Source organism: Grampus griseus (assembly GCF_964374135.1).
Source record: "Grampus griseus genome assembly, chromosome: 8".
Taxonomy (NCBI): domain Eukaryota; kingdom Metazoa; phylum Chordata; class Mammalia; order Artiodactyla; family Delphinidae; genus Grampus; species Grampus griseus.
Genome location: NC_139002.1, coordinates 61,936,108 through 61,959,845, shown reverse-complemented (window position 1 = coordinate 61,959,845; position 23,738 = coordinate 61,936,108). Strand labels below are relative to the sequence as shown.

At 40.5% G+C, this 23,738-nt stretch overlaps 1 protein-coding gene across 1 annotated transcript; it reads left to right on the top strand.

The window, feature by feature from the left end:
* Positions 1–896: 896 nt before the first annotated feature.
* On the top strand, positions 897–15,099 carry LOC309826103 (uncharacterized protein; the record flags this gene model as incomplete). The annotated part of the gene is given in 5 exon segments (XM_082660084.1): positions 897–1,855; positions 14,058–14,205; positions 14,209–14,219; positions 14,221–14,858; positions 14,861–15,099. Coding segments are annotated over 5 exon segments (1,995 nt in total).
* Positions 15,100–23,738: the final 8,639 nt, after the last annotated feature.

Sequence of the window (23,738 nt, the reverse complement as noted above, 5' to 3'; positions counted from 1 at the left end):
TGTTTTTTTCCTCTTCCACTGATCTTAGACCTGGGGACCTGGAATCCTGAAGATTTGCAAACAAAACAAAACCAAAAACCTCCCTATTCCCACTGTTTGGAACACCTTTTATTCCCTTCTCTGTCTGCTTAATTTTTACTCATGTTTCAAGACTAAACAGAAGGACCATCTTTTTTCAGGAAGGTTCCTCTGATCATGCCTTTCACCCTCCCATGCATTAAATGCACATCTTTTGCTTACACTTATTCCAAGATTCTAATATTTGGGTTACTTGTCTATCTTTCACCCTAGACAGGGCATCTGAAGGGCAAAAGATGTGTCTTTGACTCTGTATCATCAGCATCTATCAAATAGCCTCCATATATAATAAGTCCTGTAAGTAAATGCTTACAGAACCGATGAATGATTGAAGGGAAGGGAGGGGAAGGGAAGGGTAGGGAAAGGAAGGGTAAAAGGAAAACACAGCCTCTCAGGAAGAGTTCCCAGGTAAGGTATCTCTTAACACCTAGCTGAGAAAAGGGCAGCCCAGTATGCAGACAGTGAAGGTATGGGCCAGGATGAGTCATCCAGGGAACTTGGGAAGGATAGATTTTGAGATAAGCATTGTTATCTCCAGGTTCCCTTTTACAAGTGTAAATGGACTTAGAGAGTAGTGAATGATAAATGAATTTGAGCTGTCACTTTCCCTTTTGGCAGGAGGCTTCAAAGAACCTTCGTATGTGAGAGCCCAAATGACTTGGAGAAGCAGAAAGAGAGAGTAGCGGAGGGAGAGCTAAGGTGCATTCAGTTCCCAGGTCTCCAGGGCCAGCCTCTCTGATTGTGCTCCTTATCCTAACAGGCTAGCAGGCTGCCAGTGTGACCTCACCTGCGCCAGTGCCCCCTTCTCCGTGCCAGTTATGAGTGCCTGCAACTTCACACATACCACCTTTGTGCTTATTGGTATCCCAGGACTAGAAGAAGCTCATTTCTGGATCGGCTTCCCCCTGCTTTCTATGTATGCCGTGGCAGTGTTTGGAAACTGCATCGTGGTCTTCATCGTAAGGATGGAGCGCAGCCTGCACGTTCCCATGTACCTCTTTCTCTGCATGCTGGCAGCCATCGACCTGGCCTTGTCCACAGCCACCATGCCCAAGATCCTAGCCCTCTTGTGGTTTGATTCCCGGGAGATTACCTTTGACGCCTGTATGACCCAGATGTTCTTTATTCATGCTCTCTCAGCCATTGAGTCCACCATCCTGCTGGCCATGGCTTTTGACCGTTATATAGCCATCTGCCACCCACTGCGCCATGCCGCAGTGCTCAACAATAGAGTGACAGCCCAGATTGGCATGGTGGCCGTGGCCCGTGGATCCCTCTTTTTCATCCCATTGCCTCTGCTCATCAAACGGCTAGCCTTCTGCCAATCCAACGTGCTCTCACATTCCTATTGTGTGCACCAGGATGTAATGAAGTTGGCCTATGCAGACACATTGCCCAATGTGGTCTATGGTCTTACCGCCATTCTGGTGGTCATGGGTGTGGATGCCCTGTTCATCTCTTTGTCCTATTTTCTGATTCTACGAACAGTTCTGCAGCTGCCTTCCAAGTCAGAACGGGCCAAGGCCTTTGGAACCTGTGTGTCACACATTGGTGTGGTACTGGCCTTCTATGTGCCTCTCATTGGCCTCTCAGTGGTGCACCGCTTTGGAAACAGCCTTGATCCCACTGTGCATGTTCTCATGGGTGATGTCTATCTACTTCTGCCTCCAGTGATCAATCCCATTATTTATGGTGTCAAGACCAAACAGATCAGAACGCGGGTGCTAGCTGTGTTTAAGATCAGCTGTGACAAGGACTTTCCGGCTGTGGGAGGCAGGTGACCCTTACCATGGCACTTTTATCCTTAATGGCTTGATATAATGATTTCCTAATGTTAGCTTAATCCCAGTTGCCCGTAAACACATCAGTGCTTTTCTCTGGTTGGCTTCCAAACACTTCCTCTGCTTGGGGTGAAATTGTTGAGGCTCCCATAATTCTTTTCCACAGGTAAAAATACTATTGACATCCTTATTATATAAAAGGCTTAAATAATAAAATAAATCAATAGTAAAAGAACATAAAGAAGAGTGACAAAAAGTACAATTGGTTTTGAAACGAAGGAAAAATTGTTCTGACTAGTAATCCAAGAACCCTATAGTAAAACAATACGTAACATTTTTGCCGATTAAATTACAGTTTTTATTAATGAAAATTCACAATGAAAGAGTTTGTGTTGAAACACATATCCTCGAGCATCACAGCTGATGGTGTAATTGGCAAAATATAGCAAGAACTTTTTAAAAGTTACATGCTTTAGGGAATTCCCTGGCAGTCCAGTGGTTAAGACTCTGCGCTTCCACTGCAGGGGGCACAGGTTCAATCCCTGGTCAGGGAACTAAAGATCCCACATGCCGTGTGGAGTGGTCAATAAATAAATAAATGTTACAGGCTTTAATGCTGTAATCTCACTTTTGAAAATTTATTCTAACGAAATATCTCTACCTATGTGGTAGGTACTGTTTTTGACCCCTGTTACCAGTGAAAGAAATGAGGTTTACATTAACAAGAAAGCTAAGTCACACAGCTTGTGGGTGCTGTGCCATGATCTGAAATTAAATTTCATAACCAAATACAGTTATTTAACATCCATGCTATCTTGCTTCCTGTTTAACATCTGCCATTCATTTCCTCAGCCTGTGTAAATCCTGTTTTCTCTCTGCTGTGTGCCTTATGAGGTGAATGACTGTATCTGTACTGAGTGGTAACCCTGCCCTTGTTGTGAGCAACAAATCTAGGTTACTCTTCATGTTTTACAGCCTGCTTCTTTCCAGATTAAGGGAGAAGATATCCTCTCAATCATGTCTCTCTTTTTTTAAGTGTATTCTGTATCTGTCAAACATTTCCAATGTCTGAGTTTCAACCTAGGTATAAGATATTATAAATTTTATTTAAAATTTTGCTAAGTGTAACACCTATTTCTTTCATGTTTATAGAATCCCATAAACTCAGATTTGGAGATGTGAGAAGCTCCCTGGTCTTCTTTCCCACCAGTGCAGAAATCTGAATGCATCTTTTCTCAAGATGGGCTATTCCCATTGTATAGTTGAGAAGGTCTGATGAGAAGCTAAAATCTGAAGGCAATCATTGGGCCTATGTGTTCCCTCAGTAGTTTCACCGAACAAGTCTTAGGTGGGGGATTAGGGTGGATAAACCATGGGGGAGACTCCAACCTGTGGGCTCTTTCTTAGGAGGAAGGAACCTCGGACTCTTAACCTCTCTTCTGGAGAAGGATCTTCCTAGCATATGTATCTGTGAGCATCCAGTTGTGAGTCCCTGCCCAGAGGCAGTAGAATAGGCTTCAAAGTCTTGCAGCTAATCAATGCAAAAAGACTAGGGCTGAGAAAAAGAGACAAAATGGAAGAAATGGATGATTTCCCTAAAGAAACGAAGGGGTGCTCATGCTCTGCAAAAGTGGAGATTCAGGTATTAAGTCTCACCCCAAATAATGAGGTCAGGAGCCTCGTTTTATGAGATTGAACCACCTATGTCTCTCCTCACAACTTCCATCCTCTTTTATTTTCCTGTGCATTACTCTGCCTCAAATCATACCCTCCTGGCTATTGCCATATACCTAAGAGGATGACAATTTAATAAAGTGTGTACCTCATGCTCCCAAATTCCTCACTGTTCACTGCAATACAATTTATTCATAGTCTATTGCTGTCTCCCCTACCCCTCCCTCTGCCCTAAGATGTTCACTTTTTAAAAAGTAGTCAAACGTCTTATATTCATAGCAACACTATTCACAATAGCCAAAAATGTGGAAATAACCCAAGTGTTATTCAACATATGAATGGATAAACAAAATTAGTATATACATACAATGGAATATTACTCAGAACAAAATAATGATACGTTCTACAACATGGATGAATCCTGAGAACATGATGCTAAGTGAAACAAGCTAGACACAAAATGACAAATATTGTATGATTCCACTTATATAAGGTACTGAAAATTCATTGAGACAGAAAGTAGAATAGAGGTTACCAGGGGATAGGGAGAAGGGAGAATGAGGGGTTATTGTTTAATGGGTACTAAGTTTGGGATGATGAAAAAGTTCTAGAAATGGATAGTGCTGATGGTTGCACAACAATGTGAAAATACTTAATCTCACTGTATTGTACACCTAAAACAATTTGTTAGAATGGTACATTTTATGTATGTTTTGCTATGATAAATAATTATCAAAGAAAGAATATAAAACATATCACCATCAATTTAATAGCAAGAACATATTGAAATGATTGCACTTTGGATACACTGGGTTAAAGGAAATATATTATTAAGATTTTTTAAAAAAGTATCCCAAAGAGGAAGATACTTAATCCCCATATTGAGAGGAGGGCAGATCCTTGGGATGAGATTTAGGAGCTCAGAACCCCTCTTCTGCCACTAAGTGGTGACCTTGTCTAAATCACATCACATCTCTTTGAACGAAGTTTGTAAACTTGATGATTAAGTTAGATAAACTCTAAATCCCATCTCTATCCTAAATATTACGTGCTCTGAGCATTAAGAAGCCAGGAACAATTCTAAAGGTCCTGCAAGTCTGAAGCTCTCCAGGGTCTCCTTGGGAACTGCTTTCTGACCCACATAAGAAAACCAGCCCCCTTCCCTGAGGCCACACATGCTATTTACCCAAACACAGTATTTATCAACTTGATCTCCTACTCCCCGATTCTGCCAATTATAGCTCTTTCCAAAAATAAAAACTTCTCTCAAAGACTGAGGCTTTTCCACACAGGAGATATTCACGGGCTCTCTGAAAGGAAGCCCTGTCCAACAGAGAGAGCAAACCATTCTGACTCGTCAAGTCAATTCACTCCCTGTGAGGTTCGTTTCCCTCTTCTGTTTATTAGGAGCAATAATAGAATTGACCACTCAGTGATTTTGTGAGGATTATGTGCAATTATCCAGCACAACGCTTAGTGCAATATTTAATACATAGTATGAACTCAATAAATACTTATTATTATTATTATCATCATCATCAGGGAGGAGGTGGATAATAATTCCTGCCTCTCAGGGACATTGAGGGGATAGAAATGTGGGTTTCTGCCTTTGGCAAGCAAGGCACACAGATTTTTTTTAAACACTCATCTGATCACATTAGCCTGGGAGCTTGGAGTTTAGGACCTGGGCTTTTTTCCTCTCTTTCTCTTATACCAGTACCAGGACTAAGATTTGGGAGATGGAATAAAGGAAGGGAGTGTAGTAGATAGGGGAGGTGGGACTTACATGGGATTCAAATTGGATTGAAATGACTGATTTTATGCACTACAGGAGGAAGATCAACAGAAAGGCCATAGTTTTCAAAGTTGTCCCTGGAAAATGTGATTGCATCCTAGAAGGTGACAAACTAAAGGGGGGATTATGACCATTGCTTATTGCTTGTTCACACAGACCAGGGTCCTGGGAGAGTGTTTGCATTTTGTTTCCCAATGACCTGGAAGGACTTCCAGGAGGAGGGCCTCTGGGTGCTTGGGGAGCTGAGTCAACTCGTCGAGGTAGTCGCAGGCAGCCCCTTCCATGAGAGACCTCTTGGTCTCAGGCAAGTGCTCACTGTAGTGAGAGTATCTTTCCCAGTGAAAAAGGGTCTCCAGGGACTGAGGACCATAAAAGTACTGCCTTGTTCCCAGCCATGTTTATGTTGGCCTGGACAGTGGACAGCACCAGTTTAGGTAGCCAATTCCCCATGAGAGCCAAAGTGTCTGAGGTTGCCCTGTAATCAGGACAGCTCCCATCACTCCCCAGTAATTACATGTAGCCCCCATCTCTGAGCAGCACATCATTTATCCCACACTGGACTGACAAGAAATAAGGACAGAACATAAGTTTGTTTTTTTGTTTTGGGGGATAGATATTTCCTCAGGCTTTTTTTATTATTAGAAGAAAAGATTTACTCTCAATACAGATTTAGGACCAGAGATTACCAGAATCAACATATCTGAAATTCTTTCCAATGATGATCACCACGAATTCTCCCAACTGATGCCAGAATTCATGCCCAATGCCTATTTTTTTTTTTTTTTTTTTTTTTTTTTTTGTGGTACGCGGGCCTCTCACTGTTGTGGCCTGCGGAGTGCAGGCTCAGCGGCCATGGCTCAGGGGCCCAGCCGCTCCGCAGCATGTGGGATCCTCCCGGACCGGGGCACGAACCCGTGTCCCCTGCATTGGCAGGCGGACTCTCAACCACTGCGCCACCAGGGAAGCCCCCAATGCCTATTTTTTAATGTCATTTAACATTAAACGTTCGAGGATAACTTACAATGTTCTAGGCTCTGTAAAAAAAATGAGGAGGATACAAAAATAAACAATAGTGGATATTGTAGTGTATGTCAGATATTATCCGAAAGAAAAGAGATAACAAATGTTGGCAAGGATGTAGAGAAAAAGGAACATTTGTGCACTGTTAGTGGGACTGTAAATTGGTGCAGCCACTATGGAAAACAGTATGGAGATCACTCAAGAAATTAAAAATAAAAATGCCATAAGCAAGCATTACCTCAAAGAGATATCTGCACTCCCATATTGATTGCAGCATTATTCACAATAGCCAATGTATGGAAACAACCTAAGTGTCTGTCAGTGGATGACTGGATAGAGAAAATGTGATATACATGTATATTACATATACATATTATATATATATATATATATATATATATATATATATATAATATACGGAATGTTACTCAACCTTTAAAAAGAAAGAAATCCTGACATTTATGACAAGATGGATGAAACTGGAAGGAATTATGCTAAATGAAATAATTCAGACAGAGATAGACAAATAGGGCACATTATCACTTATATGTGGAATCAAGATGAAAAAAAGTCAAACTCAAAGAAACAGAATAGAAAGGTGGTTGTCAGAGGCTGGGGTAGGGGAGGTGCAAATAGGAAAACATTGGTAAAAGAATACAAACTCTTAGTTATAAGATGAGTAAGTTCTGAGGATCTAATGTATAACATGATGACTGTAGTTAATAATACTATATTGTATAATTGAAAATTGCTAAGAAAGTATAACTTAAGTGTTCTCAGTGAAAAAAAAATTCGTATTTGAGTTAAGTTGTTAATTAACTGAATGGTGGGAATCCAATTCTTTCACAATGTATATGTATATATAATCATCACATTGTACATTTTAAATATATTGCAGTTTTATTTGTTAATTAGATCTCAATACATTCATAAATTAACTCAAAGTCAATCACTGACCTAAATGTAAAACTTTTTAGATGTACGCATAAATCTGTAAAACTCTTAGAAAAACATAAAAGAAAATCTTCAGGATTTAGGGCAAAGCCTTCTTAGTCTTGACACCAAAAACATAATTCATTTAAGGAAAAACTGATAAATTAAGTTTCACTAAAAATAAAAATTGCTGTTATGTCAAAGACTCAGTTAAAAGGATAAAAAGACACTATATGGAGTGTGAGAATATGTGTATACAAATTATATATCCAAAAAAGGCCTAGTATCTAGAATATAAAAAACTCTTAAAATTCAACTAGAAAAAAATTCTAATTAAAAATTGGCAAAAAACATAAAGTGATATTTCATGGGAAAAGATACATAGATGCAAATAAACACATGAAAAGATGTTCAAAGTTATTAGACAGTAGGAAATGAAAATTAAAACCATGGTGAGACATCAACACACATCTGCTAGAACGGCTAACTGTTTTTACAAATATGAAAACATCAAATACTAACAAGGATGTGGGGAAATTGGATACTTAATTCATTGCTGATGAAATGTGAAATGGTATAGCCAGCCATTCTGAAAAACATTTTGGTAGTTTCTAAAAAAACTAAACATGCAACTGATATATGGCTGAGCATTTGCACTCTGGTATTTATCTCAGAGAAATGAATTATTTGCACTGAAAGCTTGTACACAAATGTTTATAGTAACTTTAAAATAATAGCCCAAAACTGGAAACAACACATATGTTCTTCAACAGATGAATGGTTAAGCAAACAGTTTAACATGCCCTACAATATTGTTAGTCATTTAAAAAGAATAAACTATTGAAGATGATGGAGTAGGAAGAAGACCCTGAGCTTAATTCCTCCCACGGGTAGACCAAAATTACAACTATTTACAGAGCAACTATTTATGAGAATGACCTGAGGAATAGCAGAAAAGATTTTCCACAGCTAAAGATATAAAGAAGAAACCTCAATAAGATGGGTAGGAGGGGCAGAGACAGTGTAGTCAAGACTCACATCCCTGGGAAGGCAATGCACAAACAGAAGGATAATCACAATAGAGGTTCTCCCCAAGAAAAAAAATATCCAAGTCCTACATCGGGCTCTCCAGTTCAGGGGTCTTGTATCAGAAAGATGAAACCCTGGAACATCTGGCTTTGAAGGCCAGTGGGATTTGCATATGGGAGAGGTAGAGGGCTGTAGGAAACAGAGACTCTGCTCTTAAAGAGCACACACAAAATCCCCATGCTCTGAGTCCCAGCAGAAATTAAGGAAATAATCCCACTTACAATTACATCAAAAAGAATAAAATAACCTAGGAATAAATCTAACCAAGGAAGTACAGTAACAGACCTTTACTTGGAAAACTATAAGACTGATGAAAGAAATTGAAGATGACAAACAAATGGAGATATATGTGTTCATGAATTGGAAGAATTAATATTGTTAAAATGGCTATACTACCAAAGGCAACTTACAGATTCAACACAATTCCTATCAAAATGCCAGTGGCATTTTTCACAGTACTAGAACAAATAATTCTAAAATTTGTATGGAAACACAAAAAAGACCCCCAATAACTAAAAGAATCTTGAGAAAGAAGAACAAACCTGGTGGTATCACATGTCCTAATTTCAAATTACACTACAAAGCTACAGTAATCAAAACAGTATGGTACCAGCACAAAAACAGACACATAGATCATAGAACAAAATAGAGAGCCCAGAAATAAACCCACACTTAAATGGGCAATTAATCTATGACAAAGGAGGGAAGATTATACAATGGAGAAAAGACAGCCTCTTCAATAAATGGTGTTGGGAAAACTGGACAACTGTATGCAAAAGAATCATACTGGACTACTTTCTCACACCATATACAAAAATAAACTCAAAATGGATTAAAGACTTAAATGTAAGACCTAAAACTATAAAATGTCTAGAAGAAACATAGGCAGTACATTCTTTGACATAAGTCTTAGGAATAATTTTTGGATATGTCTTTTCAGTCAAGGGCAATAAAAACAAAAATAAACAAATAAAACTACATCAAACTAAAAAGCTTTCCTTTGTACATCAGAGGAAACTATCAACAAACCCAAAAGGCAGCCTACTTAATGGTGAGAAGATATTTGCAAATGATGTAACTGATAATGGGCTAATATCAAAAAATATACAAAGAACTCATACACTCAACATAAAAACAAACAAACTTATTAAAAAATGGGCATAGAACCTGAATAAACAGTTTTCAAAAGAAATACAGATGGGCAACAGACACATGAAAAGATGCTCAACATCACTAATAATCAGAGAAAAGCAAATCAAAACCACAAAGAGCCACCACTTAACACCAGTCAGAACGGCTATCAACAAAAACAACAAAAAACAACTGTTGACAAAGATGTGTAGAAAAGGGAACCCTCTTGCACTGTTTGTGGGAATGTAAATTGGTGCAGCCACTATGGAAAACAGTATGGGAGTTACTCAAAAAATTAAAATTAAAACTACCAAATGGTCCAGCAATTCCACTTCTGTGTTTTTATTCTGAAGAAAACAAAAACACTTATTTGAAAAGATGTATGCACCCCTATGTTCATTGCTGCATTATTTACAATAACAAAGACATGGAAGCAGCCTAAGTGTCCATTGATAAATGAATGGATAAAGAAGATGTGGTATATACAATGGAATATTACTCAGCCATAAAAAAGAACGAAGTCTTGTCATTTGCAATAACATGGATGGAGCTGGAGGATATCATGCTAAGTGAAATAGTCATACAGAAAAAGACAAATATTATATAACTTCACTTATATGTGAAATCTAAAAAACAAAACAAACAAACAAAAACAGAGTCATAGATACAGAGAACAAACTGGTGCTTGCCAGAGTGGAGAGGCGTGGAGGGATGAGTGAAATAAGTAAGAGAGATTAAGAGGTATAAACTTCTAGTTATAAAATAAGTAAGCCGGGCTTCCCTGGTGGCACAGTGGTTGAGAGTCCGCCTGCCGATGCAGGGAACACGGGTTCATGCCCCGGTCTGGGAAGATCCCACATGCCGCGGAGCAGCTAGGCCCGTGAGCCATGGCCACTGAGCCTGCACGTCCGGAGGCTGTGTTCGCAACGGGAGAGGCCACAACAGTGAGAGGCCCGCGTACGGCAAAAATAAATAAATAAATAAGCCATGAGGATGTCATGTACAGCATAGGGAATATAGTCAGTAATACTGCAATAACATTGTATGGTGACAGATGGTAACTAGATTTATCATGGTAATCATTTTGTAATGTATAAAAATATCGAATCACTATGTCAGACATCTGAAACTAATACAATATTATAAATCAATTATGCTTCAATTTTAAAAAGGCATGAACTATTAATACATGGAATAAGCTGGATAAATCTCCAGATAATTATGCTGAGAAAAAAATCCCAAAAGATTATATACTGTATCACTTCATTTATATAACAGTCTTGCATTGACAAAATTATAGAGATAAAGAACACACTAGTGATTGCTAGGGATTAAAAAGGGGATGGGGACGGAGGGAAGTGGGCGTGGCCATAAAAGAAAAAAATGAGGGAGCCTTGTGATGATGGAAATTTTAAGTATCATGACTGTAGCAATGTCGATATCCTTATTTTGATATTATACTATTGTTTTGCAAGATATTAATTTTGGGGGAATTGAGTGAAGGATACATGGGATCTGTATTAAGTCTTACAACTGCTTATGAATCTACAACTGCTCAAAAAGATTTTTTAAAAAATCTTGAAGTGTCTTAGGTTCTGCTATGGCATTCAGAATTTTTTGCTGTAAGTGATGGGCAGCCAGCAAAGAAGTGGTTAAAATGATGGAGATGGGGTTGACATGAAACACACATGCTTTAGAGTGGTCTCTCTGGCAGGGTGTGGCTGTAGGAGTGGAAGCAGGTAAGAGAGCAGATGGGCTGGGCAAGACTCTTAGAGATGGCACACTTGATGGCCTTTGTTTCTCACTGTGAAGTTAGGAGCAGTAACAAATTAGCTACGGAGAGTAAGATGGCAGGTTGGATAAATAGCTTGAGAAGAATGGTGACAATTTAAAAACTGAAAGGAAAATTATGGAGTACTGCTAAAGTCTCAGCTCAGGTTAATGACCATGACTTTGTTTGGATGTAAGATTTCAAAGTTAAGTAATTTTTCCTAAGTTTACTGATCACCTCTGGAGGAGAAAGGGCGACAGACCGGGCCCAGTTCAGATGGGAGAGTGCAGCCAAAATCAAAGAGGAGAAAAGTCAAATGTTTTCATAGAAAGCAGCTCCAGGTGAATGAGTGTAGTCCAAATTGATATAGGAAAAAGCTGAGGTCAGAGCTATTTTGGAGTAGAGCTCTCAAGAAAGTGAGAAAGAAGGGACATAGAACTTGTATGTGGTGAGAAACTGAGCAAGAAACAGAAGAAATTGAACCAGTTCTTTCTTTCTTTCTGGCTGCGTTGGGTCATCGTTGCTGTGCGCAGGCTTCTCATTGCGGTGGCTTCTCTTGTTGCAGAGCATGGGCTCTAGGCACACGGGCTCAGTAGTTGTGGCTCGCGGGCTCTCAAGCGCAGGCTTAGTAGTTGTGGCGCACGGGCTTAGTTGCTCCGTGGCATGTGGGATCTTCCCAGACCAGGGCTCGAACCTGTGTCTCCTGCATTGGCAGGGGGATTCTTAACCACTGCGCCACCAGGGAAGCACTGAACCAGTTCTTAATGGCTCTGCAGTTCATATACTTTCCACTAAGTTCCCTCCTTTTTGAACCTGTTGGATTCAGCAGGTCAGCCCCAGGATAGGAGAGTGAGCAGAGTCTGTGCTAGCTCCAGCCTGGAGCTACAAGCCTAGAGTCTTGGAGTCTGTCCCAGAATGAGACCTGACAGTTTAGAACAGGGTCTGTGGGTCTTTCAGAAGTCGGCCCTCTCCCCACTTGCTCTAGGAAGGCTTCCCTGATTCCCTCTGCCTGGGTTAGGCCAACACTACTAGGCTCCCAACACACCACTCCATAGCCCCCACCCTCTACAAAAACTGGCTGCTCCTGCCAGATTCGTCCTGGGGCCTGGCTAAGAGGAGGCTGTCTTCAGGAATATTGTCTTGGAAGGATTTCAAATGCAAATGGGCTGTTGAAGCAGATAGTCTTTGAAGATCATTCAAACTTGGTGGGGTATTATAGAATCTATGAGTCTGTCTCATTTTCCCCCTTATTGTTTGGTTCCTCCAACCACTTCCTTGTTCCAAAAGCTAGCCTGAACTTGTTCATTCCTCAGGGACCTGAGTGGAGTGACTCCTCTGTGGCTCAAGCCTGGCCTTCCCTGGAGATAGGCACTGCAGCTAAACATCCCAAAGACATCCTGGGCTCTTGCAGGATGTGGAGTGGCAGAACAGCTGGGGACAACAGCCAGGTTGAGTAACCTGGACCCTCAACACACCCTCTTCTCCACTTCCAGGATGGGTGGCCACCAGCACCTCATCCTGGACCATCCAGGTGGAGGTAACAGTGGGAAAGGTCTGGAAGTCAGGCAGAAGAAAGAGACATAACCAGTCTTGAACAATAGGAGACAGTAGTGCCATCTTGAAAAGAGGGGCTGAAGGAGGCTACCTTCCTGAGGGTCAGGAAGCTTACAACTCAGAGAAGAAGTGGAATCCCAGTCCACATTTCCAGGGAGAGCTGTCCCTCGTAGTCTCTGCAGAGAGAGAGTAGATGAGGGGAAGTGTCAAGTTCTCTCGGCATCTGGTATTCATTTTCCTTATTTATTATCAACCCATTTTATACTCTAATATCAAAAAAATTAATTTGGTTCATGATTTCTTTATTTCAAAAAATTTTATAAAGACTTTTCCTCTCTCTTTTGAATAATTCCTTATCTCAAAGAGTATTTTTACATATCTTTAACTTGTTTTATCCTTTATAATTGTTTACAAAATATGTCTGCACAAGTTCTGTGTTGGAAATTCTCTGTTTATTTGTTTTTGAATGGAATGAGTTCCATCAGGTTTTGATGTGCTTAGAAATAGTGTCTGAGAGAGAAGGGATGGAGGACCCCAGAACTACTCTGTCAGCAACTTTACTTCACTGCATTTTCTTTAAAAGGCTTCTACCAGAATATGCACAATCCTCTGCTCCAGAGGAACAATGCTTGTCACCCTCCTAAAATAAAGAAAAAAAGAGAGGTCAGTCCTACTTTCAGAGTGAGTTGATTATGTTGGCTAGATATGACATAACTGTAGACCGCAGGATTCAGACTAAAGCCCCTTGTAGTTCTCTGACCTATTTTTGGTGGATTTTTCATCTCTGCTAAAAGATATTTGTGAGGCTGTTTCCCTTATATTCTTTTATTAACCTACCTTTAAAGAGTTTTTTGTTTGCTTATTTACTTGTTTTGTTTTATATTGAGATTTAAAAGAAAATCCAAGAAAAACAGTTATAATAAGCCCATGCTGTCAACCCTTCAGGCTTCCACAGTATGTTTGAAATTTATTTCCATGAGGCCACTGCTTCTTGTTTAAAAATAGATCATTTTTTATTAGACTCTTTACGATCATCTCACATTTTTAAAGAAAGCACTGCTTTCTTCAATATGTGAAGAGATCAGCATTTCACGTATGAAATGCTACTTTTGTAGTCAGTGGGTTTAAATTATACTTATTCTCTAGTTTGCTTTTAGATGGAGTACATTTTTCAATCTCTTTCACATTTCATATTTGCTGTTGTGTGTGAACCCATGTCACCTAATATCAGAGCTGGTGTTTTCCCAATGCTTTTGTCTTGTCTTATTTTTCTGCCCAGATTGAAGAGGTCCCCTCTTTCTGAAGAACTCATCTGTGCCCCAAGGATGCTCCCTTCCCAGTCCTTTGCCAACATCTTCTTCTTCCAGCCATCTGCTTTCTGAATGATTGGCATCAGGGCTGGAGGCCATTCATGGCTGGATCTCCATCCCCTTCTCCCCCATGTTCACTGCGGCCCTCACTGGAAACTGCCTGATCCTCTTGGCTGTGAGGAGGACCCCCAGCCTGTACCAGCCCATTTACTACTTCCTGTCTATGCTGGCCCTCATCGGTGTGGGCCTCACCTTGTCCACAATGCCCACCACGCTGGCTGGGCTCTGGTTTGACCATCGGCTCATCAGCTTCAATGCCTGTCTGGGCCAGATGTTCTTCCTCCACTTCTCTGTGGTGGAGTCCTCAGTGCTCCTGGCCATATCTTTTGACTGCTTTGTGGCCATCTCCAACCCCCTGTGCTATGCAGCTGTCCTCACAAACAATGTCATCATCAGGATGGGGCTGGCCTGTGCTACCCTGTCTCTCTTCCCAGTGCCATTCCTACTTAAATGTCTGAACTTCTGCCCTAATAAGACCCTCTTATCCCATTCATTCTGTTTCCATCCTGACGTGATGAGAAGAGCCTGTGCTCACATCACCATAAACATCCTCTATGGGTTCTATGTGGTACTGTCCCCTGGGGGCATAGATTCCCTGCTCATTGTCCTGTCCTACACTCTCATCCTGCCCACGGTCCTGGGGCTGGCCTTTTCCAGGGAGCTCATCGGGCCCTCAACACCTGTGTCTCCCATATCCTGGCTGTCTTTGTCTTCTTTATTCCAGGTATCACCATGTCCATGATCCACCATTTTGGGAGGCACATGCTCCCCATTGTACATGCCTTTGTTGCCTATGTGTATCTGCTGGTGCCCCCTGTGCTCAACCCCATCATCTACAATGTCAAGTCCAAGCCCATCAGGGAGGCCATGCTCAGGGTCCTGAGGGGGAAATGTCAGAGTTGATGATGCAGGATGCCTGCAGGATTGGGACCCTGAAAAGAGTTTGGTAAGCCAAAAAATAAACTTCTGGATAGATCAAGTCCCACCCATAGTTTCCTTTTGGGCATCTGGGAAAAAAAATAATAGATAATTATGAGAGACTTTCATTTATTTAGTCTCTCACTTATTTCACATATATTTTCTCAATGCTAACTTCTTTCAGGTCCTATGTTAAGTACCAGGAACACAGAAATGATTTATAAATGGTCTTGCCCTTCAAATATCTCACCTTTGAATATATATGAAAAATACCCAAGGGGGACTTCCCTGGTGGCACAGTGGTTAAGAATCCGCCTGCCAATACAGGGGACATGGGTTCGATCCCTGGTCCAGAAAGATCCCACATGCCACGAAGCAAATAAGCCTGTGCACCACAACTACTGAGCCTGCGCTCTAGAGCCCGCAAGGCACCATACTGAGCCCATGTGCCACAGCTACTGAAGCCTGCATGCCTAGAGCCTGTGCTCTGCAACAAGAGAAGCCACCGCAATGAGAAGCCCATGCACCGCAACGAAGAGTAGCCTCCGCTCACCACAACTAGAGAAAGCCTACGGGCAGCAACGAAGACCCAATGCAGCAAAAAAAAAAAAAAAAAAAAAGCCCAAATAAGAAAGTGTTTAATACAGTGTAATAAGCTCATTGTTAAAGGTTTGTGCAGAATTCTGGGTAAGCAGAGGAGCAAGTTATTTACCTCAGTGTGCTTTGGCTTTCTCTACAATGGGACTATTATAGTGTCTATCTTATAATGTTGTTATAAGGATCAAGGTGTGGAACGTAATGTACAACATATAGTAAATACCAATAAAAGTTTTCTCTTGTTGTTATTGTATTAATCACTCATTTACTCATCAGAACCAATGTTTGATCTCTGGCTAATTTCTGAGATCTCAGAAATGAACCAGACTCAAATTTTTGCCTTTGAGAACCTCATTGCCTATTTGAGTAAAGAGAAAAATAAGTAGGCAGCTATGATAACAAGTAATAAGCTATTGATGCAGGGTAAGCACAGGGATGTGTAAGAAAAAAAAAACCAGTAGAACTGTCCAGTTTATGAGTTTTCTGGAGGCTCTGTCTGGGCTAGATCCTTTGAAAAATAGAGTATATTATGCTGATGCGGGAATACGGAGTAGTTTGGGGCAAGTGGAGAAAGAGTAGGAGAGGATACTGCAAATGGAGGAAACAGCAAGTTTGCTTTCTTAGAAGAACAAATGGTTTAGTGTGATTAGAGAAGAGAAGTGGCAAAAGATGAGGCTGGAGTAGAAGGCAGGGCTCAAGCAAGCAGAACTTTTAAAAATATAGTATATGCAAAGGGAGTTGGGTCTCTTCCTGGGTACAAGTATGGTGCTGCTTCCAGTGGGTCATGCTCCACTATAAAGAGCAAATGGGATTTTGAAGTGAGATCTTAAAGGAATCTTTGTATGTTTATACAGCACTTACTATCTTCTACTTTATATTCTAGTGATAATGAAATTACAGTGACTCCCATATCAAGGACTTTTTTTTTTCTTATTTGTCTCCTAGAAGTAAAGGCTCAGCAGAGAATTTGTGCTTGGTGATGATTTGCCAGAGTGAATTTTCCAAAGACTAAAAGGGCAGAACCACACCCAGAAGAGAACTCAGTATTCTAGGTCTGCTGAAACTTTAGAGTTTTTTATTACGTTGAAAAAGGCTGTGAACCGATGGAAAGAATATTAGACTAGACATCAGAAGACTTAGACTCTAGTACTGACCTTGATATTATTTTCTTCCCTGTGTTCTTTTGAAAAACACTTTCTCAAGTCAGAGTATTAGTTTCTGCATTTGAAATATAGGGATAATAATACTTCCTTCATTCCACTACAAGAGGGATAAGATAATAAAATGAGGAAAAGAAATAACAAGGTTCTTGAAATCCAAAATAAAGTACATTTCTTTAAGCAAATATAGTTCCTAAAGTTTCATTTCTTCCCCTATTTTTTATAGTTTGTGATGAAATTTAAAGAAAATATCCCCGTGACCATTGGTCAAAGTTTGGGGGACTACTCTTAGACAGAGGAAATCAAGGTGGAGATAAGAAGAGGAAAATTGAGAAGTTAAATGGTACACAGTTTGGAAAATGCCTTCTTCCTAAAGTCTAAAACTCGTAGGACTGTATGTAAGACTCTTAGGTTGATTTCTCCCAGAAGCAAATTTTGAGACAAGACTTAATTACAAGTAGTTTATTCAAGAGGTCTTTCCAGGAAGTATTGTTAAAATAGAGAGAGAGAGAGAAGTAAGCAAACCAGTAAGGGTGAGTGATTGAACGTGTTACCTCTGTGAATAAAAGGGGTGAAACCCAAGGAGTAATTTGGAAACACAGTGTAGAATATGCTGCAGAGTTATCACCACTGTGGAGCCAGGAAGGTGAGATATTTACCCTCCCGTTTGTCATTGGCTGAAAGCTGTTTCCTAGCACTTCATGTCTGCCCCTGTGTGACGGAAAGAAACCCTCCAAGTGGGGACTCATAATTGGGATGCAGGAGGATGCTGTCGGGATAGAAAAGTGAGTGCTGAGGGTTATGGGAGGGGTGCTCGGTGTACACCACACTCTTCACCTGGCATCACTCGGATCACAGGTTTACACTAAGTTAACTGCATCCATCACTCATCCTTCACGGTGGTGGCAATTTCAGAAAGAGAAGGAAAGGAAAAAGATTTATGACCAAATCTACAGAGGAACAATCTAGAGGTCCCATTACTCTGACTGGTCCCAAGGTAAAATTAATATTCATAATTTCCCTCTTTTACCACCCATTCTAGATTCTACCCTTTCATGGTCAGACTTCTTACCCAACAGCAAGCAACCCAGACCTTTTCCTTAAGAAAGGCGCCACCTTTATAAGCAATTTATTTGTGTTGGCATCTAATGTTAACAAGTCAGACATTCATCAGTGGCAGTAACTAGATTTGCCTTGGGGAAAGGGAGTTTATTTCACTGGACTCTTGCTTACCTCCATCTCTGTCACCCTGGTCACTCGGTATAAGGGCCCATCATGCAGGCACTGGGGTGAGGAGGGACAGAAGCTTGTTGGGCACTGGATGTGTCATCCTGTCATCCTGTTTACCTGGTTGTTCGGCGCTTCCTTTAGGATGGAGACTCTCTGGTGAGCATTAATGTGAGACATAGATTTGCACATTTTAGTTACATTCTCATATAGCCATTCACATATCTTCCCCAGACTTTTTTGTTTTCAATCTTCCAATATTTCTTCTTTCAGGCCTCCTCACTATTCTACAGGACCACCTCTGAATAAAACTGTAGTGAGGCAGCACTATTTGTTTTACTTCTACCTACATATTAGGCCACTCCAGCCGTGAATCAGGCCCAGCTTACTTCCTCCTCCATCAGTTAGACATAGGGAAATCCCCATGAGACTGTAGGTACAGCTGAGGAAGAGGCATTGATGCAAAAGAGACAGGTGACAGGAAGTCTAGGCTACATGTTTATGTAACTCACTTGTGCCTGCTAAACTTGTACCAGTATAATTCATAGTACTGTCCGTACTCACCCTTACGACATGAGTAGACCTGACAATAGCCATTTAAAATAGGCAATTTTAGTCACATAGTCACTTGATGTCCCATGATCAAGTGTTTAATTCCTATTAGGGTCCAGTAACATTCCTATACCTGTCTTTTGAACAGAGAAGACTCTGCTGGAGACAGCATGGCCTTGCTCCAGAATCCTAGAAGTCTGTGCTGCACCTCTCCTATTAGGGCTTTATGGAGACTTCACACATATTTATTTACCACAGATACAACAGGCATCATGGTTTTACCAAGTTATATGGCCCAAGTGACATAGATTTTTGCATCACTTGCTGCAAAGCCCTCTCTTGTTCTAGGCCCTCTCAAAACTGACAGCCTGCTACACACCTGTTGAATTATTCCTAAGGGTATATGTGCTCTCTCTAAAATCCAAGGAAGACTAACAGGTGCTGTGCCTCTTTGCTGACAGCAGGAAGGACAAGGTGCAATAACATGCCTTTTGCCTTGGAGAAGGTATGCTGACAGGACACAGAACACTAAACCTATAAGAACTTCACTGATGTGTCAGGCGGCCTAATGTTTGAGGACTTTATCTCCCACTCTGTGACGTGTATATGTCTTACGAGGGTATTCAGAGTACTTACCACTTCCTGGTTTCCAAAACCTTGGTTAGTTATCTCAATATCCATGTCCAAACATCATGTTCCTTCAGTTCTTAAAAGCCCTTTTGGTGAAAAGCATCTTTCCTTCTGTGACATAGGCATTGCTTCTTTTCTCATGACCTACTGAGGGTTCCATCTAGTTATTAGTCACAAGTAGTCTTACCCCCATGTTGGCTAACTCTGCCTCTTTCCAGAAAATAGAAAGATACTCTTTTTAAAAATGAGGTAAACAGTACAGATGGGTCACTGAAGCATGTCAGTGAACCTTTTGAAAGCACGTCTTAGAGAGGGCTGGGCTAGATAACCAGAGTCTCTACATTCCCGAGAGTTCTGATGGCTCATGTCTCTAATCTCCCTGGGTTTTCCTTTCTCCTGAGAGCTCCCTTCAGCCTCCTCCATCTTCCTTACCCTCTCATCACATGTTCCCATCCCAGGGGTGAAGCTCAGCAGAGGGTAATTTCTCTGTGACACAAAGCTTGATGTCCCTGGAGATGGGCTGCATTTCCCTGCAGCAGCATAAAAGGGGAGTGTCTTGGCTGCAGGGTCTTCCTGGGCTTCTATAGGATATGGTACAACAAAACAGCCTGGGGAAGCAGCCAGGGTGAGTAGCCAGGACTGAGACTCAGACCCTTCTCTATGCCCAGAGTCCTGGAGGGCACCTCTTTTACCTCCTCCTCTCCTCCTCCAAAACAAGAGTCAAATAGAAATAAATGACAGAAGGCAAAGGTAGCAGAGAAATATGGACACAGAGGGTATTGAGTATCCTCAATGGTAGTTTCATATTCTGCATGAGGGAGAGATCAAGGAGAATCTCTTGCTGAGGCTTCTGATTAGCTCAGAGAAAGGCTCAGAGTCCCAGACTTTATTTCTAAGAATGACACCTATATTGATGATCTGAATTGGTAATGGTTGAGGATGCAAAATCTTTTCTGGGCTGCCATTCTAGAAAAAGAGAAATGTTCATGCTTGGCAACACACAAGCATAGTCTGCAAATCTCTCTAGTAAAATTTTCATTCATTCATTCATCAAAACAACCAAATTCCCAAGATATACCATACATTGTGCTGAATGGAACCTTATCAATATAAACCAGAATTACTGTTCTTGGGAGGCTCAAGCTAGCTGAGAGGAGAGAGAAAGCAGAAATTACCATGTAAGTGACGGAATGATTGAATGGGGTCTCTAAGAGACATGAATGAACAAACAGCAGGGAAGAAAGAAATGGTTGGGCGTGGGGGAGGGTTGTTTAGCAAAAACAAAAGTTTAGGAGCAAGAAAACCTTAGGGGAAGGGTATTTAGAGGAGGGGAAAAAAACAGAATAAAGTAAAGAGGTGGGAAATTAAAAAATAACTCTATTTTAGGACCACTGGATCTTGCAATCATAGAATGCCAGAATTAGAAAGATGGATAATCTAGTCCAGTTCCCTTTTACAGGTGAGGAAATTGAGCACCATAAGGAGAAACTGACAAATTTTTAGTAAGCCTGGCACCAGGGTGCAATCTGTGACAAACAGATTTGGAAGAACAAGGTATTTTGTGGCAAACAGAACCAAGATTAGATCATTCTACGCTCTCTCCCCACTAGACACTTGACTTCTCCAAGCCTCAGTGTCTTCACTGATATACATGGAGAAACATCTGCCTCACGATGTTGTTTCAGAGTTGAGGGAATTCATTGTTCATCAAAACTTGACTACTTTCTAATATGTGTCTTATATAACCAGCACAACTCAATGATATAGTGGCATAGCTGGGTCCAGAAATCTCTTCTCTAATTCTCTACATTAAAATAAGTTGAAACGCATCATATCTGTTTCATGCTGTATGATAGTTTTACTCCAGAAATTACAAACCATGGAAAGAAAACCAAGGGTCTCTGCCCTTGCAGTTGCCCCAGAGATGCTAGAGCCTTGAAGGAATATACATCCAAGTGACAGTACAGAGCTCCAGCTGAATGCACTGATGGACTGGCCTAGAGAATGATTAAGAAGTTCAGTGGAGCAGGGATGTGCCAATTTCAATACGGTGCCTTAGGAAAATTGAGCTGATTAAAGCAGTTCAAGAAATCTGCAAGAGGAGGGGAGTGGTGGAGAGAAATGATACCAGCCAAGCAGCCACCCTAAGAAAACCATAAGAGAAATGATGAGATTATGAGCAATTGAATTAGGGGCTGAAAAATGGGAAGGAGAGCACAGATGTAAGGCATATTGGGCAGATAGAATGAGTTGATGAAAAGACATCCATTATCTTTAATTCTAAGCAGATCATCCAATGGTAAGATTGTAAGTACACATAGTGTCTGTGAGAGCCCCCATCACACTTCTCAAAGCAGAGTATGGATAGACCCAAATACCTGAGATTCATTGTTGACCTGTTATGAATTCATTTTTTCAGACATTTAACCAAACACTTCATTGGAAATTTCTTCTATGCCCAGTCATCCATAAATCAAATGTGTTTCTGATTCTATGATGCATTATTGTCTGGAAAGACCTCAACCACACTCTTCTTCAAAATCAACAACTGATCCTAGTATCTGGAGGATAAGGAAACAGAAATTTTCTTTTATTTCCTCTCTTCCATGAGTTTGTAGTTTGATTATTGATTCTGTCATTTATTTATTCAAACAAGCAAATATTTGAGAATCTGCTCTGTGCCAGGCACTGCACTATGCAAGAGCTATGTGTCAGCAAATAAAACCATATGGCTGCTCTATTCATGGTTCATACAGTCTAGCAAGAGAGAACAAAAGATTTCAAGGAAAGAAGCAATCATAAAATTATAAAATGTGTAGAATGGTATAAAGGAAATTAAGAACGTGTGGGGTAAGGATAATGGGCTCTGGGCACCTACTTAGTGAGAGTCATCGCAAATGGTCTCTGGGAAAATGATATTTAAGATCTAAAGACTGAGGAGCCAGCCATGAGAAAAGCAAAGAGAGGGATATTGGATGAACAGGAAAGCCCCAAAGTGAAGAAGTAACTTGGCTTTTTTAATAAACTGAAATAAGGTCAGTGTCGTTAAAGAATACTGAGCAAGCGTTAGTCCGTTACGTGATAAGGGTGGAGAGTTAGGCAGATACAAGATGGTAGGGGTTGGGAGGGATAAACTGGGAGATTGGCACTGACATATATGCACTACTGTATATAAAATAGATAACTAATAAGAACCCTAATAGCACAGGGAACTCTACTCAACACTCTGCAATAGCTTATATGGGAAAAGAATCCAAAAAAAAAAAAAAAGAGTGAACATATGTATATGTATAACTAATTCACTTTGCTGTACACCTGAAACTAACACAACATTGTAAATCAACTATACTCCAATAAAAATTTTTTTTAAAAAATGATGGGTCAATATCATCATATGTCATCATATCACAAGCATTTTATCAGAGTGCACTGGGGAATGATTGAAGGGTGTTAAACAAGGGAGTAACATAAACCAGTCTCTTCTCTGAGCCTCAGTTACATCATCCCTAAAGTAGGGATAGTAATCCCTTCGGGGTCTACATCACAGGATAATCGTGAAGATTAAAGGAATAATATACAGTGAAAGATTTAGAGATATACAACATGTTAGACAATAACAACAAAAATCATGTCTGTGGTGCTTTGCATTTAAGACAATTTTTCACATACTTTGTCTCATTTAAAGAAGAGGTCACAGAAAAGAATCTTGGATTTGGAATGAGAGAGACTCAGATTCAACATCCAGGACTACAATATATGAGCCGTTCATTCAGAAGTCAGCCACTAGAGTTGAGTCTCAGTTTCCTCATCTGTATAATAGGAGGGGGAAGACGGCCTTGTCCAAAGTCTCTGTTGATTCTGAGATGGAGAAATTCAGTCAAAAATGCTTAAGTGCAAATCAATTTATTATACTCAAAAATGTATCATACAAAAGTCAAGAGCAAGAAAAACATGTGACCTTAGGAAGTGGTTTCAGGAAGTGCAAAGCCATCTCCATGGGGGAAAAAAAGCAGCTTCTCACTCTTTCAGACACTCTTTCTATGGGACTACAGGAACTCTCATCTTTGTCTCTTTCTGCATATCTGATTCAATGATCCTTATCTCTCTCCAAACAGGTATTCTCCTTTTCTCCCTATGCACATGGAAATAACACATCCTCAATCTGGCCAACAAGTAGACAATGACCAGTTTCTCTGAACTCTAATCACTGTTTCCTGCAGAGAAATTTCATTTCGTCAGTCATACCAGAGCTCAATGTTAAGGATGATGAACTTTTGCAGGATAGATAAGATTATGTAATAGTGACATGACTCTTAGGGCCCAGTACTGTGGCTGAGAGGGAACAGCCTTAAAAAGAAATTTATGATTTTTATAATAAAGTGAGAGAATCTAGGTAAATGCATTAGCATAGTATATGAAATATAATAGGGAGTCAGTGAAGATTTAAATTGTTATCAT